This window comes from Vicia villosa, linkage group LG3 (genome assembly GCF_029867415.1).
Source record: "Vicia villosa cultivar HV-30 ecotype Madison, WI linkage group LG3, Vvil1.0, whole genome shotgun sequence".
In the NCBI taxonomy this organism is placed as follows: Eukaryota; Viridiplantae; Streptophyta; class Magnoliopsida; order Fabales; family Fabaceae; genus Vicia; species Vicia villosa.
The window spans coordinates 64,886,822-64,908,015 of record NC_081182.1 but is presented as its reverse complement, the minus strand read 5'-3'; the positions used below and the strand labels follow the sequence as shown (position 1 = coordinate 64,908,015).

At 32.2% G+C, this 21,194-nt stretch overlaps 1 protein-coding gene and 1 pseudogene across 1 annotated transcript; one reads left to right on the top strand and one right to left on the bottom strand.

Moving 5' to 3' along the window:
- Nucleotides 1-1,009: 1,009 nt before the first annotated feature.
- Nucleotides 1,010-16,517, top strand: LOC131661711 (uncharacterized; annotated as a pseudogene).
- A 43-nt stretch (nucleotides 16,518-16,560) lies between these two features.
- On the bottom strand, nucleotides 16,561-20,944 carry LOC131661710 (disease resistance protein RUN1-like). The gene is made up of 6 exons (XM_058931314.1): nucleotides 20,405-20,944; nucleotides 19,148-20,261; nucleotides 18,749-19,042; nucleotides 17,205-18,603; nucleotides 16,991-17,075; nucleotides 16,561-16,823 (listed from the first exon to the last, which is right to left on the bottom strand). The coding sequence occupies exons 1-5, from the start codon at nucleotides 20,908-20,910 to the stop codon at nucleotides 17,023-17,025; spliced, it is 3,366 nt and encodes a 1,121-aa protein (XP_058787297.1). The 5' UTR covers nucleotides 20,911-20,944; the 3' UTR covers nucleotides 16,561-16,823; nucleotides 16,991-17,022.
- Between the last annotated feature and the right edge of the window lie 250 nt (nucleotides 20,945-21,194).

Genomic DNA, 21,194 nt, shown 5'->3' with positions numbered 1-21,194 from the left:
AAAATAAAACGTTAATATTTGTTAGGGATTTATTAATTATTGCTCAGTTTTATAATTGAAAAATATAATTAGTTTTATAATTATTGCATCATCTATATTTATTTTATTTAGTTAATATATATAATAAATAAAATAATTTTTAAAAATTCAGTTATATATAAAAATTAATTGTGGTAAATTAATTGTGTTATAAATCATTTATATATATATATTTTTATAATGATTCTAATATATATTATATAAAACAAACAAAATTATAAATTAATATGTATAAACAAACATTATTATAAACTATATTTTATTCATTTTATAAAGTAAGAAAATTATATAAATTGACATTTTATAAACAAACATTTTTATAAACTACATTTATTATTTTTAACTAAATTTTTTTATATTAACGTTAATCTATATATTTTTTATAAAAATAGTTAAAACGTAAATAATATATATTAAATAGAGTTTGAAACGAAAAAAAATAAATAAGATGTAACAGTTAGTTGGTGGGAGATGCATGATGGCAACATGCAAGAACCAGGTTCGATTCCTAGGTTTGACAAATTTTTTGAATGATTTTTGCTACTTAAACATAGTAAGCAAGTCCAGTCAGCCAAACAAGGAATTCAACTGCCCAGCAAGTCCAGTCAGCCAAACAAGGAATTCAACTGCCCAGTCAGCAAAATCTCCCACGTCCAGTCAGCCAAACAAGGGATAGGGGCTTCTGAAAACAGAATCTTTGTTTTATAGGGGGCGGTTTACAAAAAAAAAACTTCAGGAGGGCAAAATCAAAACTCGCTCTAGTGACAGGGGGGCATCGTATATTTAACTCATTTTTTTCTCTTCTCCTTCATTGAGCCTTTTCTGAGGTACACAAGTTCCTTTTTCTTTTTCAGTTCACTGTTACATTTCAGTTTTGTTTTTGTTAGCTTTCAAATTGCATGTTTATTGCTCCATTGTACTAACTCTTTGATACATTTGTTGAAGTTGGTTTTATCTATCTGCAGATTGGTTACATAGTTTGGTTGTTGAGGATTTGAAATGGGGAAATTTTCAATCCCTATTGTATGTGTTCTGCTGCTTTGCTTTCTGGTTTCATTTTCAGAAGCTGAATATAGAAAGTATAAAGACCCTAAGATGCCATTGGGTAGAAGAATCAAAGACTTGTTGAGTAGAATGACTCTGGAGGAAAAGATAGGTCAAATGACTCAGCTTGAAAGGAGTGTTGCTACTCCTGATGTAATGAAAAGGTACTTCATTGGTAAAATAACTCATCATATGATCTTTGTTCGGTGTCATGTTTTGTATCTGTGTTAGGGTTTTATAGGTTTTTAGTGAGGAGATATTATGGATATGTAACTTATGTCATTGACAAGCAGGGAGTGTGCTGAGTGCGGTAGGGAGTGTTCCGGCTCCGAAAGCATCTGCCGAGGTTTGGGTGAAAATGGTGAATCAGATCCAAAGTGCAGCCTTATCTACTCGCCTTGGGATACCAATGATTTATGGGATAGATGCTGTTCATGGTCACAATAATGTCTACAATGCTACCCTTTTTCCTCATAATGTTGGACTAGGAGTTACCAGGCAAGTTTAATGCATATGCAGGAATTTGACTAGTCATGAAATGAAGTAATACTGTTGTTGGAAGTTACTATATTTGACGGAGCAACGTTTTTGATAAGTCACAAACCCAACATTTGGTTGCTTTTATTGTAATGGGTTTTACTGTTTTATTATTAGGGATCCGGTGCTAATAAAAAAAATTGGAGAAGCAACTGCCCTTGAAGTTAGAGCTACAGGAATTCCATATGTCTTTGCTCCATCTATTGCGGTAAGGAAGCAATGTTCGCATAAAATATTGATCAAATATGCTGATATGTTGATGGACTATTCATTAACAACAGGTTTGCAGAGATCCAAGGTGGGGACGTTGCTACGAGAGCTACAGTGAGGACCCTCAGATTGTTCGAATAATGACTGAAATTATACCTGGTCTGCAAGGAGATATTCCTGGAAACTCCAGGAAAGGAACTCCCTTTGTTGCAGTAAGGTTTTATTAGTTTGGCTCATTTTTTTTTTATTACAAAGGAATAAAAGGTAACAATTTATGTCATGAAATTTTAAATTTTTAATATTAGCTTATCAATAGTAATACAATTGAAAGTTGCTCCAAATTAAACATAAAAAAATTATGTGTTAGTAATTTGAATTTTGTTAGATAGTAATAAATCAAGTATTTGCTAAATAATGTTGTTTAGAAATTAAATTCCTGATATTTAATGGTATTAATAATTTATTTATGTAGTTTTTACTAGTAATTATTGGAGTATATTTTCCACATAGGCTTATCTATCTGTATCAGCATTTTACTTTGCTATTTCTGGTTGGTAGTTATAGTTTGTTATCCACGTGTCCTTTGCTTAATGGCTCTTTCAAGGCTATGGATAACATGTATATAAACTCTTGTATTGCTCTGTGGATAATCAATGAAAACTTTACTCTTACCTTCTTCTTCATTTTTCTGGTGTGAGATGAGATCATAGATCTATCTCTAACATGGTATCATTCGCGGTAACGATCAACTACGCTTCCCCCTAAAATCAAACCGTTCATCATTCTCTCCTCTTCGTCTTCCTTCAAGCTTCATCAATGGATTCTGATGATCAACAAGATTCCGTGATCAAAGACTCAACGCAACATCAAGATTTGGCAACTATGTTTGCATCCTCCAAAGGTGCCCGCTCGTTCGGACCGAAGCTCTCGATCAAACTTCAGGAGAATAACTATCTTCTCTGGAATCAACAGGTTGAAGGAGTATTCCTTACTCAGAAGATGCACAAAATCGTGGCGAATCCGCAAGTTCCGGTGAAGTTCAAGACTGCTCAAGATCGTATCTCAGGTACTGTTTCCGATGAATATGAAGCCTGGATTGTTCAAGATCAAGCTGTGTTTATCTGGCTTCTATCCACAATCTCCGAATCTGTTTTACCTAGGGTTCTAGCGTGCAAACACGCCTTTGAAGTTTGGGACAAGATTCACCAATACTTCAATGCTCAGATGAAGGCTAGAGTGCGTCAATTGCGTGTGGAGCTGAAGTCTACGAAGAAAGGCAATCGCACAGTCACGGAGTATGTTCTTCGCATCAAAGCCATTGCCAACTCGCTCCTTGCAGTTGGTGACTCTATTACGGAACAGGATCAGATCGATTCCATTCTTGAAGGATTACCAGAAGAATACAATCCTTTTGTGATGCAAATGTATGGTAGTCCAGTCACCCTTAATCTTTGTGATGTAGAGCCACTTCTGTATGTGCAAGAAGCACAATTAGACAAGTTCCGCCAAGAATTGGCTGCTGCAACCATCGCAGCGAATCTTGCTCATTCAGGACAAGAGAGTCATGGCTCCAGAGGAGCTTACTCGGGCAATAGAGGAAGAGGTAACAGGTACCCTCGCGGCAGAGGCCGTGGTGGAAGAGGAAGACAATCTACTGGTTCTCGTCCTACTTGTCAACTGTGTGGCAAATATGGACACGCTGTAGCATCGTGTTGGCATCGATTTGATGAGAATTATTCACCACCAGCCAACTCCACAACTCAAGCAAACTCCACCAATAGTGCTACTGTACAGCAGGACACTACTCAAGATGGAACTCAACCTAATCAAGCCATAGCCATGATGGCCACTACCAAGCGTGCTGGGTATACTCAAGAGTATTCTCTTCCTGCTGAATTGGAATCACAATCATGGTTCGCTGACTCAGGTGCTACTCATCACCTTACTCCCTATGATTTACTTTTACAGAATAAGAAACCATATGTTGGATCAAATAGAGTTTTTGTAGGAAATGGACAAACCCTTACCATACACTCTATAGGTTCCTTGCACTTTTATTCCAAACTCTTACCCAATTATAAACTAAGCTTATTTGATGTTCTTCATGTTCCATCCATCACTAGGAATCTCTTGTCTGTTTCTAAGTTCTCTAGTGATAATAATGTTATCTTTGAATTTCTGCCTGATAAATGCTTCATTAAATCTCAGGCTTCTAAGCAACTTCTTGTTGAAGGAGCCCGTGATGCTAATGGATTGTATTGCTTTTCCCAACAATCATTGGAACTCATCAGCTGTTCCAGTTCCCATAAGAGTTTGCTTCTGCCTGCTGCTATTCACAGCTATGTTGTTTCAAATACAGCTCCTTATAACAATGTTAAATGTAATCCTAGCATTCTTTGGCATCATAGGCTAGGCCATGCTAATTTCAATACAGTTTCTCATATTCTCAAAATGTGTAATATCTCTACATCTAATAAACACAATTCTTACTTCTGTACCTCTTGTAATATAGGCAAAGCTCATAAAATTCATGCACCTTTGACTAATACTGTGTATAAGAAACCATTTGACATTGTTTTCACTGATTTGTGGGGGCCTTCACATGTTCCTTCTAGTGCTGGTTTTAAATATTATATTGCATTTGTAGATGGTCACACTAGGTATACCTGGTTGTATTTTCTGAAACAAAAATCTGAAGCCTTGCAAGCTTTCAAACTTTTTCATGCCTTTGTCCAGACTCAGTTTAATGTCACTATCAAATCTGTCCAATCTGACTTTGGTGGGGAATATAGACCTTTCACCAAATTTTTAACTGAACTAGGGATCACCCACAGATTGACATGTCCACATACTTCTCATCAAAATGGGACTGTGGAAAGAAAGCACAGACACCTTGTTGAAATGGGACTCACTATGATGTCTCACTCCTCCATCCCACTTTCTTATTGGGATCACAGTTTTGCTACAGCTGCTTATCTGGTTAATAGGCTACCTACTACTCCTCTATCAAATGGTTTTTCACCCTACTATGCCCTTTATGGAAAACACCCTGATTACAAAACCTTAAGAGTTTTTGGTTGTTCCTGTTTTCCTCTCTTAAGGCCTTTTAACAAAAACAAACTTCAACATAGGAGTGCTGAGTGTGTCTATTTAGGGATCTCCCCACAACATAAAGGGTTTAAATGTCTTAGCTCTGAGGGCAAAATCTTTATATCCAAAGATGTTACATTCAATGAAGCTAAGTTTCCTTTCCCTACTATGTTTCCCTCTGAGTATTCTTCCCATACTTCTCCTAGGGATGATTCTGGTTTACTTTCTACTAAGGCTTCTCACTCACCCTGTATGTTGCAGCCTATGTTTCTCCCTACATCTTTAAATAACAACCAGCATTCCTGTACTCCAGTCAGTAATGAGTTGATGGCTCAGTCTGGCCATGCTACTCCTAGGATCTCTACTAATCCCAACAATGTATCTCCTACCCATATTTCTCCTACTTTCCATGTGAGTCCTCAGCAGTCCCATCAGTCTGCTACTCCTGGCAATAATTCAGCTTTAAATTTAACTGCCAAGTCTGTGTCTAGTCAACATCCTGGACATATTCCTAGAGATATCTTAGCTGTTCAGCCTGATAGTTTTCCACAACCCAATGTTGACACTAATAGTGGCAATTTGGGTTCCTTTAACCCTGAGGGTTATGACAGGTCTCCTAGTAATGGTGTTACCAAAGGTCCAGAGGATACTAATGTGCACCTATGTCCAGAGGACAATCCTACTACTCACTCTATTCCATAGGCCAATAGTCTGCACAACTGTCCTAAAGATAATGTTGTTCCTAATACTACTGATAATACAGTCAGTCACTCTCTCACTCTTTCTAACCCACAAAATGGTAATATCCCTCCTTCACCTCCTAGCCTCACATTTTCTTCCAATGAACTTACTTTGTCATCTTGCATTCCTATCTCTGAGTCTTCTCAATCTCCTTCTATTGGCAATAGCAAACCTGTTACAGTCTCTTTTCAGAATACTCATCCCATGCTTACTCGAGCTAAAACTGGAAACTCAAAACCTAAAGCCTTCTTAGCTCAAACTGATTCTGAACCAACCAGTTACAAACAGGCCTTACTTAGTCCATCTTGGGCTAAAGCTATGCAAGATGAATTCAATGCTTTACAGGCAAATAAAACCTGGACCTTAGCACCTTTACCCCCTGATAGAACTGCTGTAGGGTGTAGGTGGGTCTTCAAACTCAAACAAAATTCTGATGGCTCTGTTCATAAACACAAAGCTAGGTTGGTTGCAAAGGGATTTCATCAAGAAGAGGGGTTTGATTTTACTGAAACCTTTGCCCCTGTAGTCAAGCCTACTACTATTAGAGTTATCCTTACTCTTGCTATTACTTACAAGTGGGATATTCAACAAGTAGATGTCAATAATGCCTTTCTCAATGGCACCCTGAATGAAGAAGTCTACATGAGCCAACCCCCTGGATTTACCTCAGTTGATAAAACCTTGGTGTGCAAGCTTCATAAAGCACTTTATGGTTTAAAACAGGCTCCTCGGGCCTGGTATGAGAAACTCACTCAGGCTCTGATACAGTTTGGCTTTACTTCTTCTAAATGTGATAGCTCTCTCTTTACATATTGCAAACAGGGCATCTCCTTATATGTGCTAGTATACGTTGATGATATTCTTGTTACTGGCTCTAGTCCTTCTTTGGTTCAGGATCTCATCAACAAACTTCATACCAAATTTGCCTTGAAAAGATTGGGAAAACCAAGCTACTTTCTAGGTATTGAGGTAAAACACTTAACCAATGGCTCTCTCTTACTCACTCAATGCAAGTACATTAAAGATCTGTTGTATAAGGCAAAAATGGTGAATGCTAATGGTGTGCCAACTCCTATGATGAGTAACTGCAAACTTAGCAGACATGGTGATGATTTGTTCTCTGATCCTCAGCTTTACAGGTCTATAGTGGGTGCTCTGCAGTATGTCACCTTGACTCGCCCTGATATTGCTTTCAGTGTTAATAAGGCCTGTCAGTTTATGTCTTGTCCCCTGGACTCTCACTGGGCTGTTGTTAGAAGGTTACTACGATATTTGAGTGGCACAGCTAGCCATGGTCTTCTCCTATCCCCCTCTGCTGCAGCACCAAAGTTCTCTCTGCGTGCCTACAGTGACTCTGACTGGGCCAGCGACCCGGATGATCGAAGATCCACTTCAGGATCGTGCATATTCTTTGGCCCCAACCTTGTTTCATGGAGTTCCAAAAAGCAATCTTTAGTTGCTCGCTCAAGCACTGAGGCTGAGTATCGAGCCTTGGCTCACTCCACTTCTGAACTGCTCTGGCTTGAGTCCCTATTAACTGAACTTCATATACCATTTCATACTCCAACCTTGCTATGCGACAATCTCAGTGCTGTTTTACTTTCTCACAATCCTGTTCTTCATGCCCGCACTAAGCATATTGAATTAGATATCCACTTTGTTCGTGAAAGAGTGGTTGCCCGTCAAATGCTAATCAAGCATGTTCCTGCTGCTTCTCAAATCGCGGACACTCTTACAAAGCCATTGGGCACAGCTGCATTTCAGGATTTGCGCACCAAACTCAAGGTTGTTACCTGCCCTTCAGTTTGAGGGGGGGTATTGGAGTATATTTTCCACATAGGCTTATCTATCTGTATCAGCATTTTACTTTGCTATTTCTGGTTGGTAGTTATAGTTTGTTATCCACGTGTCCTTTGCTTAATGGCTCTTTCAAGGCTATGGATAACATGTATATAAACTCTTGTATTGCTCTGTGGATAATCAATGAAAACTTTACTCTTACCTTCTTCTTCATTTTTCTGGTGTGAGATGAGATCAGAGATCTATCTCTAACAGTAATACATTGGTTAAAAAAAAAGAAAAAGATATACACATTCACTCACTCACTCACAAAGATATTAACTATAAAATTATATAAGGTTAAATATGATTTGTAATTCTCCTAAATATCTCAAATTTTGTTTTTAGTCTCTTAAAATATTTTTTTTAAAGAATGGTCCTTTTAAAATTTTTCATCCACACTTTTGGTCCGTCTTGTAACTTCGCGACGATTTTTACAACTTAACGACGGTTAATTACTTAACAACTGAAATAGCAACAATTTTAACGACGGATTTAGTATTAAAGACTAAAAATGTAAATCAGAAATTTTAAAAGGATATTTTTTGAAAAACATATTTTGAAATATTAAAAACGAAATTTGAAATATTTAGAAGAAAAACAAAAATATTTAACCCAATTATGTTATGTATTAGGAACTTTATTACTCAAAAAGCATGCATGTGTTATGACACATAATACCTCAATTTAAATAGTACATTAAGTAAATGTTTGGTAACGCGTTTTTTTTAGCAAAATCACATCTGCAGTGGCATTTTGGTAGTTATTTGGGACCTTTGACGCAAAAGCTACACATAGTAGCTTCTCTAAAATCAAATCTGCGGCAAATCCAACGCTCCACCAAACATACGCTAAGGTTATATATATGGATTTGATTGGCTGATATCAAACATAGTATCTTATAATTAGGATACGACATGTTTAGATATAATGTTTCTCCAAGTATTATTTTTTGATACAAATTTTCCAATTTTGATATTAAAAATACTTGGGCCCAGGAACAATGTTGCTGCCTGTGCCAAGCACTATGTGGGAGATGGTGGCACAAAAAGGGTATCAATGAGAACAATACTATAATAAGCTTCAAAGGATTGCTTGAAATTCACATGCCGGCGTATTTTGATTCTGTTATCAAAGGTGTTTCAACAGTTATGATCTCTTACAGTAGCTGGAATGGAAAAAAGATGCATGCTAATCGGGATCTTGTCACTGGTTTCCTCAAGAACAAACTCTGGAATGGAAAAAAGATGCATGCTAATCGGGATCTTGTCACTGGTTTCCTCAAGAACAAACTGCGGTTCACGGTAATAAAATTTAGGGCCTATTAAAAAAAAAATTTGTCCTGGCCCCTTAACAAAAAAGATTCCATGTTTGGCTGACTGGGATTCAAACCCAAGTCACTTAGGATAAGTTGCTGCAAGCTTACCACCAAACCATGCATGTTTTGTTAATTATAATTGCAAGCAATAATTGAACTATTAAAATTAATACCCAAAATCTATAATTTCTTAACGTTAAAACTTTTTAACAATTCTTTTTAACTATATTAACCTTTTAACTATTTATAAACTAACATTTTAAACTAACTATTTTTTATAAACTAACATATTAACGTTTATTAACATTTTAATGTTTTTTACAAACTAACATTTTAATCTACCTATATATGTTAATAAAATAAAAACGTTAATAATTATAAAAATATGAATAAAATAAAAATGTAAATAAAAACGATAATAAAATTTTTTTATAAATTTTTTAACATTTTAAAAAAACTGGGCAATTATTTTTAAAAAACGTTAATAATGTTTATAAAATGTTAAAAAAATGTATAAAACGTTTTCAAAAAACCTGAGCAATAATTTTTTTTAACAATATATATTTTTATTATTTTTCAAATTTGTATATATTATAAAAAATCTGGGCAATTAAAATAGTTATTAAAATATTTAAATGTATTTTAATTAACGGTTTTTTATAAAATATTTAAATATTAAAAATGTTTATTAAAATGTTAAAATCATTATTTAAAATTATTAATATATAATGTTTATATAAAATAGCTGTACATATAACATATTTTATATAATTATATTTTTTTAATAATTTTAATTAACATTTTATTTATATAATTATATAATTATAAAAAAAACGTTAATTAAATATTTAAAATACATTTATATAATTATATAAAAAAACGTTAAAATATTTTAAATACACTTAAACATAATTATAAAAAAAGTTAATTAAAAACGTTAATTAAATATTTTATAAAAAACGTTAATTAAAATACTTTTAAACATTTTATAATTATATAATTATTAAATAATACAACTTTTTTAATTTATATATTACTGAAAAAGTTAATTAAAAAACTAAATAAAAGAATGGAGTATTATTGAAAAACTAAATACAGCTTTTTTAATTTATATATTATTGAAAAAGTTAATTAAAAAACTAATTAATATGTACAGCTTTTTTAATTGAAAAAGAATGGAATATTATTATTTAGAACTTTTTTGCAAATATAAACAACAAAACATGCATGGTTTGGTGGTAAGTTTGTAGGAATGTAACACCCAGCCAAAAAATTTTTTTAATAGGGGGAAAACCGAATCTCGCTACTATTGCAGGGGGTGAAAGCCATCTATTTTAATATATAAAAATGAATTACCACCAATTTCCCTTAATTACCCTAATGACAAACAATTAAACATGGTTTTGCATACCCCTGAGCGTAATTTTACATTTAATCATGATTACATTCCAACAGTTTATTTAATGCAAAAGTTCAGTATTGGAATATGTAAAAACCTGCACAACTAATAATCATTACATTCCAACAACTAATTTAATGCAAATCTTTTTTATTGGAATATGGAAAATATGCACTACGTTCTATGCCACTCATCTAATTAATTTAATTTTTTTATTAGAATATTGCAGCAGCCAAATTAATTATTTCATTGGAATATCAAATAAACTAAATTTTTGGGTATCATTATTCTCCCTCTATATATTCCAAACAATATCAAATAAACTATTGAGATTCACACGACAATAACAATATTTTCCTTCTCTCTTCCATTTTATCTCCATCCTCTCTCCTTGGCCGTCAAACCCTAAAATAAACGGCTTCCACCTTTAGATTCGCTTCACTCCCTCTTCGAAACCCATTTTTTCCCATCAACTTTTTAAACGTAGAAAAATTGAAACCCTTGCACTTCTTTCGTCCTCCTTGCTTTTTCCTTCATCATTGAAAGACAAATCTTTCATCTTCACTTCATCTTCCACTCTTCTTTTTTTTTTGTTTGAAAAAATTATCTCAATACGGTATGCTTCTTCCTTCATCTTACACTTTTTTGTTTTTCATCAATCATGGTATTTGATATCCTTTTCCAAAACTCACCAACCACATAAAAATCCTCAATAAGCAACAACACAACATAACTATAAGAAGAGTTTTCCAGCAGGAGAAGAGAGAATCAATGAACAAAAGTAAATAAGGAATCAAAATATAGTATCCGTCAAGCTTCGATTTTGTTACCAGAGAAATTATCATCTTCGTAGGTAACCTTTTTTTGCTCCATTTTCAATGATGTTGATGTTGTAAAACGTTTTTTTCCTTTTAATTGTTGTTTCTTGATGTTTATTCCGAGCGATTTTAGGATTTTAGGGTTTGTTTTCTTGAATCGATTTGTGCGTATGGTTTGTTGTCCATAAATTCTGGGATGAGATTCAGATTGGGGTTTGAGTTTGAGGGAATTTGTTTTTGGTATGTTTCAATTGTGTTTGGATGGAAACTGTTAGTTTGTTTTCATGGAGTTTGGTCATAAAAAGGGCATGAGTTTTTCTTTTCCATGGTTAAACAATTTGAGAGGTGATTGAAATGATGGAAAAAAATTAACGTGTTGGTTTGGTTTCTTTCATTTATTTTTTTAAATTTTAATTAATGGTAATACCAAATGTTCATATCCGGTCAAAAAATCTTCATAAATTTTACTCAAGTCTTTGTGAACTGAGTTTGTATCCAGTAATATATAATTTTGAATAATACAGTCACACTAATATGCTCATAAATGGCAAAAAAAAATAAAATGGCACAACTGTTAGTTTTATGTTACAGATGTTTTATGTCATTTCTGATAAAAGTATTGAATCATTGTTATTGCTACAGTGCATGCCAATCTGCTTTGCAAGGAAAGCATGATCCTGATGGTGAATGTTCTTATTACAATTAATACAGATATATGATTCTATGCATAGCCAAAGCAGATTCACATTATTATGCCGATTTTCAATGGTCTGTTAATAGTGGTGGAGCCTATACGAATTAATGCAGATGACTTTTTAAATCTTTTGCAAGTTGAAGGCTATTTTTGATTTCTATGATGTGATTATGAATATGATTATTAATATTTCATTACTACAAGTTAAACACCAACATCTTTTAATAAAAATTCCAATTACTCTAATAAAATAATTATTAAATCAATTAAATGATATTTAATATTTTAACTAACCTGATATAAATGAGATGGAATATATAATTGAAAATAAATAATGAGGTTTAAATATGTTTAATTGTATTGCAATATGTTGTTTATATATAGATTATGAGACTTATAAATAAGTAAATAATTGATACTATACCCTACCATTTTGATGTTTTTTTTATTACATAATTGAGTATAATTATTCTATTGTTTTAAGGAATTTTTTCATTACCCTTAATCGTAATTACAATTTCTAAACATAGATTTTATGAAAGGATTGTAGTAATATTTTTCTAACCTTAATATTAAAGACTCATTATTTCTATAAAAATATATAATGGGTGGATATGGGATAATGGGAAATTATAATAAAAATATATAATGGGTGGATATGGGATAATGGGAAATGAGTCTCTGTAAAATAATTATTCTTTTATTTGTGATATTCTTTTAAAAAAATAATATGTTAACTTCCATTACAAACACTATTAAAATATAATTAATATTATTAAAATTGTATTTTACCAAAATATTTTAATATTATATTTTACGGTTTGTATTATACACGTATGATTTTAATAAAGTGAAATAAGAGTCAAAATACATTGAATTTTAAATTTATCCTAATATATTAGTTAAGCCCGTTAGATAAGTTAACATATATAGATTGTTGTATAAATATTCATGGTGAAAAACTAAAGGACCCAGTAGAGGTAGGTTTTAGTTGTAGGTAGTAATAATTAAACATCATTTTTATTTAGAGAGTTTAAAGAAAATGTCATTGAGAATATGTAGTTTTAGGTGAGTAATAATTAGTTGTCTTTTTTAACATTTGCAAATATACAGTACCTTGACATAATTCAAATTTAAAGGGTTGACATAATTCAAATTTAAAGGGAGGAATCAGAAATTAAATGCATATAAAATCTTTCAATACGCATTATTGTATCTTCCACCTTGAAAATAGTTGAGATTAATTCTAATTTATATTCATTCCTTTAATATCCATAAAAAATTGATTAAATTAATTCTAATTTATATTCATTCCATTAAATATATCAAATACAAAAAAAGAGTTGGTATTGACCATTTTTCTATGAAACACAAAATTGTTATTCTTTGTATATTTTATAGTAGATTTATTAACTATTTTTAATTGTATGTTCATGTATGAGAATGTGAATATCGTATGTCCATCATTCAATTAATATTATTATTATTATTATTAATGAAATATATTTTAAAAAAATCAAAATCAAAGGGAAGCATTCAATTAATATTATTATTATTATTAATGAAATATATTTTTAAAAAATCAAAATCAAAGGGAAGAAATTTAAAATGGAGATTCTATAGTGAGTGGATCATCTAAAATTTAAATTTATATTTAATATATAATAATAATTCCTAATTAATAGGTTCCAAAACACAATCATTACCAATACAATAAATATTCGCCTATTTAGTATCTATTTTATTGTAAATTATTCTCAATATATATTTCAACCTTTAAAAATGGAAAGTGTTGGTCTAAAAATAATAATTTATCTTCTAATAATACAAGATTATGAAGAAAATTATAACTTATTTTTTATTTGATAAATATTCTATTTTTGCTATTGGATTTGCAATTTGAATTAAATATTTTTGTTGTTTTTATTCCATTACATTATAATTTTATAGGCAACAATAATTTTCTTCTATAAAAAATTGTTTCAATCAATTAAGTATGATTTCTTTTATAAATTTTTTTAAATCAAAATATCATATACCTGATAAAAAATGATATATATTATTATTACATGATACAAATAAAAATAAAATTGACATGAAAAAATGTTAGCATTTATTTATGATAAGATGTTAATATTTATTCTAAAAGTTGACACATATATTTGTTTTTATTAAAAAACATGAGAAAATTATGATCGATGAATAAACAATTTTTTTATGAAAGACACAAATTTATTTCTTTTTTATATTTAAAATAAAAGGCCAAGATATCAACTATTATATATTTATTTACTATTTATAAAAATATTATATATAAGTAGTGTACATCCTCATATTTAATTCTTTACAAAAAAACTTTTAATATATTTAATTGGAAAAAAATTGGTACATGAATTTCACGGGAGAGTTTAAAATTGGGATTGCAATTTTCTCACGTAAAATTTCAAAAGGAAGGATAAGATTTCACGGGAGAGTTTGACTACGATTCTCTCCTATAAAAATTACACCAAAAATAAAGTGTCTTCATGGTTTTTATTCCATTACATTAGTATTTTTGATTCGGTATGAGTAGCTAACACAAATATGAGAAATTAACGACATATATGTGATAAGTAACATTAATATTAATAATATACATCTTTTGTACAAATTTTTATTTGGTAAATCAAATTAAATATATATTTAAAGTTAAATCTCATAATGTGTTGCATTGAATTATAATATGTCATTTCATTATTTTTTGTTTCTTGACTTATATAGATGTTATAATTTTTTTGGCAATTTTTTATTTTGATAATTTAAATTTGCAATTTGAATCATGCTCATAAAAAGGCGGGTAGACATACTAGGGGTGAGAGCCCATAAAAATCGTTGATAATGTGCGTCTGCGAGAAAAAAAGGCGGGTAGACATACTAGGGGTGAGAGCCCATAAAAATTGTTGATAATGATAGTACATAATAACTACATTATCTCAATATTTATTTATTTTTTTACTTTTATCAAGAACTATATTTTTTCAGACTTAAAATTGTGATCAACAATAATAATTAATTATCTCTAATATTATTTTAATTTTTATCCAACATAAATATCATCATTGAAAACAACTACAAATTGATAAATTAAATTAATATTGATATGATAATCATCATTAAAGAAATTATTTCGCTTAATTAATATATATTTTAATATAATTTTTTAACCATAACCATATTATATTTATTTAATATTTATATCGACTTTACGTGACCCGTGCGGGCGCACGGGTCCTTTACTAGTTTAACCCTAAAATTTATCGACAACATTTTCTAATGTTTACAAAATGGACTTATCTTTAAGAAAAGTATCATGTAATTTTTTTGCATCTTCCAGGGTTTTGTCATATCAGATTTTCAGGGTATTGACCGAATTACATCTCCTCCTCATGCTAACTACTCATACTATGTTCAAGCAGGTGTTCGTGCTGGAATTGATATGGTAACATTTTTTTTTCACATCAAGAATTGTTTCTATAATCTAAGAGTTTAATATTTGGAAATTACTTTCTATTTAAAATCCACATTGTTTGCAGATTATGGTTCCTTTTAACTTTACTGAGTTCATTGATGACCTGACCTATCAAGTAAAGAACAATATTATCCCAGTGAGCAGGATTAATGATGCTGTGGCAAGAATCTTAAGAGTAAAATTTACCATGGGCCTTTTCGAAAATCCACTTGCGGATCTAAGCCTCGCAAACCAATTGGGTAGCAAGGTACATTTTCTTATCAATATCATCTGAACATGTGTTGTATTTCTTTCAAAAGAAAAGAGTTTGTTTTATTTATCGCATATGGTTTCTTAAACAGGAACATAGGGAGTTAGCTAGAGAAGCTGTTCGGAAATCCCTAGTATTGTTAAAGAATGGTAAATCTGCTCAAAAACCAGTACTTCCTCTTCCCAAAAAATCTTCAAAAATATTAATTGCAGGAAGTCATGCTGACAATTTGGGATATCAATGTGGTGGATGGACAATTACTTGGAATGGCCTTATTGGTAATGATCTTACTTCGGGTAAGTCGAACATTTCATTTCAGTCTCTATCGTAGCTTCCTTTGTGGAAAAATTACAGAAAATCTAATAGAGAGTTAATACTTGGTGACAGGTACAACCATCTTTGATGCAATAAAACAAACAGTTGATCCTGCAACCAAAGTTGTCTACAATGAAAATCCCGATGCTAATTTTATCAAGTCAAACAAATTTTCCTATGCTATAGTCATTGTGGGAGAACCTCCTTATGCTGAAACATTTGGTGACAGTTTGAATCTAACCATAGCTGAGCCAGGTCCAAGCACCATCACCAATGTATGTGGCTACATTCAATGTGTAGTTGTTCTCGTCACTGGGCGCCCGGTTGTGATTCAGCCATATCTATCAAAAATTGATGCACTTGTAGCTGCATGGCTTCCTGGCACTGAAGGCCAAGGTGTTGCCGACGTTCTCTATGGTGATTTTGCATTCACCGGCAAGCTGGCAAGGACGTGGTTTAAGACTGTTGACCAGCTACCAATGAATGTTGGTGATAAGCATTATGATCCTCTATTTCCATTTGGATTCGGTTTGACTACAAACCTTACCAAGTATTGAAACCTCATATAACATGTTCAAGATCACTAAGGTCCTTGAAAGTGTTGAGTGGTGAGTTATTAGATCATGTTTACCTTTCTAATGCTATTATGAGATTCAACACTAGAATAGAAAAGTGTTGTAAACCGGTACCTTGACAGTTTCAGTAGTATAAACATGTAACCTACAACTTGCAACATTATATAATGCATAATAGTATCATGAACAAAAACTCAATAATTATTACTTAATACCAACAAAAACAGGACACTAGAACTGAATACAACTAATTAGGATGAGAAGAGTTCCTAATAGCTTATCAAAAAAGATAAATCAATCACAAACATACAAGTTTATGGTGCCGAATACCAACCCACTGCATCATGAGACACTTCTGAATGAAAGCTTTGATGTTGTCTTATCTTTGGTTGAAAACAAGAGAAATAGCCGTTTTGACTCTTCTAGCATATGCTTCAGCAAAAGACCTGAACAATGTATTGTTTCAACACAATGTTATTGCAATTTATCTGGTATACTTTTCTGGAATATATCACAAGTATTTCAAAGAATCAACTTATTTATTTCAAGAATTTTTAAACTCTTTGCCCTTTTATGGTGCTTTTAAGTATAAATAATCAAAACCAATACATACTTATGAATGAAAGTTTTGATGCTGCCTTATCTTTACTTTAGAAATAGACGTTTTGATTCTTCTAGTATGTGCTTCAACAAAAGACCTGTTCAATGCATTATTTCAACACATTGTTATTGGAAATTATCTGGCATAGTTTTCTACAATATATCACAAATATTCACATAGAATCAACTTATTTATATATACGTGGGAAGTGGTGGAAGATTAATACCGATTGAACATGAACAAGAAGATTTATCATTTAACTCCTCCATATTTTCTGTCTGAGGAATAATTAGTTTGTGCTGGTCATCTTCATTTTCAGCTCCGATTTCTTGGTGTTGTGACTCATTAATATCAAATTTCGAATTTTGTTGACAATCATCAAAAACTTTAATATCATCAGATAATAGTTGAGCGTTGGATTGTATTTCAACAATTTCAACTCCACTAATTCTACCATCCTCCAACACAAAACTATGTTTTAAGTCATAAACAGGAATGACCCCACAGCCCTTGATCCACTCTGTTCTCAGACCTTGAAGTTCTTCACTACTGAATTTAAATGAAAAGTTGTAATCATGACCTCCACTTTCACTCCCAACCTTCACCCAATCGGAATCATAACAGATTATGTAGTCTAAGAATACATGATCTGAAATTAATCCTTTTGTACAACACCGCGTCCTTTGTCGGCCAATTTCTTTGGTGTGTTGATAAATAGTACAAATAATTTCACCAGAGAAAACGAGACCCGCTTCTTCAGAGAGAATTATGCAAATGAAAAAACCACACAAACCATATTTTGGAATAGGAGGAATAACTATGGAAGCCTTTGCTGTATGAAAATAAAACTCCCTAGGAACTTCACCACCTGGAAAGTAAAAGAACTCCCAATGATAAGTTGGCAGATTCCTGTTACTCAGTGACATATTCTCAAGTATTGATCGTTGAACGGAGTTAGTGTCCAAATGAATGCAATTCTTGGCTTTCAAGTTTTGCAAGCTAACTGGAAGTTTTGGTAGGGATTTAAGTTTCCTGCATTCATTTAATTCAAGAGTTTGCAAGGAGGCTGGAAGCTTTGGTATAGACTTAAGTTTTGAACATTCATTTAAAATAAGAATTTCCAACATTGAATTATTTTGGATGTTGTTAGGGAGAATTTCTAAGTTGCAGCAATTCCTCAAATATAGTTTTTTTAAAGACGGCGTGCCATCAAGGATGAACCAAAGACTCGATGTATTGATTTGTGTACACTCTGTAAGGTGCAGTCCTGTAAGTTTCTTATTGCACCACATCAATGAAGAATATCCGTGTACAACAGCGCCCCATAAAGACAACTCAATTTCCTCAGATGTCACCGAACATTCCGTAAGATATGAAGAAAAAGAGAGATCAAGTAATTGGAGAGATTTTAAATGAATGTTATTTTTCAGGCTTTCAATTTTTTTGCAGCCATCTAAATGTAGTTCTATAAGCTTGGGGATACTAAAAATGGATGCATGGAGTTGACAGAGACTCTCACAACGAGAAAGGGATACTATTTGAAGATTTAGGGCTCTTGATAAATCTGGAATCTCAATCAGGTCTTCGGAGTAATTAAGATCAAGAATCATTAAATTGTCAAGCCTCTACATGAGAAAAAAAATCATCACATTATTGAGAAATCATTAAAATAAATTCATGATCACACATAAGTCTTAACTAAGACGGATTAAAAACTTAACTAAGAATATTTTTAATAGAGCTAACAATAACACATTAATTAAATTGTACCTGAATTCCATTCCAAAGCTTTTTAAGCTTGCTATGCTGCATTTTAAGCTGTACAAGCCACTCTGCACAAAAGGTTGATGGCAAAGACTCAAGTGGGAATAAAATCCAACAAAGATGCCTCAATTTATCAGACAACCACTCAAGACCTTCAAGGAGATGCAGTCTATTTTCTCTATCTATAGACTCAATATGAAGATGTCTTAAGTTGGTCATGCTTTTAAATGAATCAGAGCTCAAGTACAAATCCTCAAGTTGATAAATATTGAATTCTATAACTTCAACAACTTCCGTTCCCTAAAAAACAAATTTAGAGTAATGATTAGTAAGGGCTGACTTACATATTAATCTCATTTATATTTCATCCATTTTCATATACAAGTGAATGAATCTCCCACTTACCTTCTTGTACTTCAATACATCATACACATCCTTTTGATCCCACAATCGACTTCTTCTTCCGGGGTCTTTGACAGATTCTGTCATGACAATCTCCTTTCCCATTTCTTTTAATAAAGCATGCATTGTGATAAAGTGCTTGGAATCAAAATAAATGAGTGCTTTATCTAGAAGGACTTCTAATCCACTCTCTGCATAAAACTTGCAAGCATTACATACTGCTGTTAAGTAATCTTTTTGAGTAAGAGAGTTATAATAAACCGGTGGTCTGGAGATGCATGCAATGTCTAGAAATATGTCTTGTTGAGTATGATCTAAGTCATCATAACTCAATTTTAACACATCATGGATTTTTCTATTAGGAATCTTTTTGAGTTTCTCCAATTCACTTTCCCACTCTTTTTTACTTTTTTTTGTACGAAAATTTGCACCTAAAACTTTCAAAGCTAAGGGATTGCCTCTGCAATAAAGAATTGCCTTTTTTGATAGATTATCATATCCATCCTTAGGACATTTTTCTCCAAAAGCATTCTTGCAGAATAGTTGAACAGATTCATCTGCATTCATTTCCTCAAACTTATATATGTCACACTCGTCAAATTGGCTACATATCTGCATATCTCTAGTTGTGATAATGACTCTACTTCCCTCTCCCAAGTATTTATTGACTATGTTAACATTTTCTGCTTGTTCTAAGGTTGCCACATCATCCAACACAATGAGACTCCTTTCATGTGCAAGTTTGTTTTTGAAAATTGGGGTTTCTACATATGGTGTATTGAGAGGAAGCTCCAACAATGTAGAAAAAAGTTTGTTACGTACAAATTTGAGTCCAAGTTTGGTTGATTCTTCCCTTATATTTTCAATGAAGCAACTACGTTCAAATTGAGAACATAATCTACCAAATAAATGTTTGGCTAGAGTGGTCTTTCCTATGCCTCCCATGCCCCATAATACAAGAGTTCTAACATCATTTGATCCAATTTTCAGTAAAGATTCCATCTTTTCATACTTTGTATCAATGCCAACAAGTTCCTTGTTAACTTCAAATGGGTATCTCCGATACAATTTATTTAAAACATCTTCTACAACGGCGTTAACGAAATTTGAGTCCATCCTACCAATATGAATGGGAGAGGAAAAAGGTCAACATTTTTATAATGATAATTATTATATAAAATTTATCCTCAACAAAATTGAGCAAGAAACAATGGAAAAATAGATTTAGAATAAATTAGGTGAAAAGTTAATTTTATTTACCCGTAATTTTGAGAGTTCCAGCCCGATAAATTGGCTGCTTCAGTGAGTGCATCTTTCCATTTCTGCAACTTGTCTTTGTTGTGTCTCAAATCTAGCTCATGTTTTTCAAAAGCTTGCTTATAAATCCCGGTTTGATTCCTTACATGAGATGGTTCTAAATCATAGAAAACAGGTACGACAATCTGTCTCCGATCTCTCTTACATTCTAGAATCTTAACGAGTTCATCCAAACACCATTTTGAAGATGCATAGTCTTTTGAAAATATGACTATAGATGCATCTGACCCCTCAATGGCTTTGTTGAGTGTTGATGAGATCTCATCTCCTTTTTCAAGCTCAATGTCAATAAATGTTAGAACTTTTTTGTTAAGAGCTTCGTAAAGATGGCTCGTGAAGGTTTTACGAGTATCCTCACCACGAAAACTAATAAAAACATTAAATTTCTTCAAAGATGTTACCATAGAAGATGAAGAAGAAGAAGAACCTACATATTGTTGCACAGCCATTAAATGAGAAGTGAGAAAATTATCTATGTTGTATCACTATAGAAGTGTTTATATAATATAGCAGATCATTAGTTAATTAAAAATAGCAAGTGGTAAGTTCTAGGAAGTTTCGTTGCCTTCGTGATATTTATTTCGACACGGTAAGTTATGATGTGAAGTTAGTAATAAGTTGCTTTCTTTGTCCCAAAGAAAAAGTAATGAGTTGTTTTTTGACGCATGCCTGTCTTCTCTTTCTCCAACTGCAAAACAAGAATTTCTTTTCCTTTCAAACACCACTAGTGGGG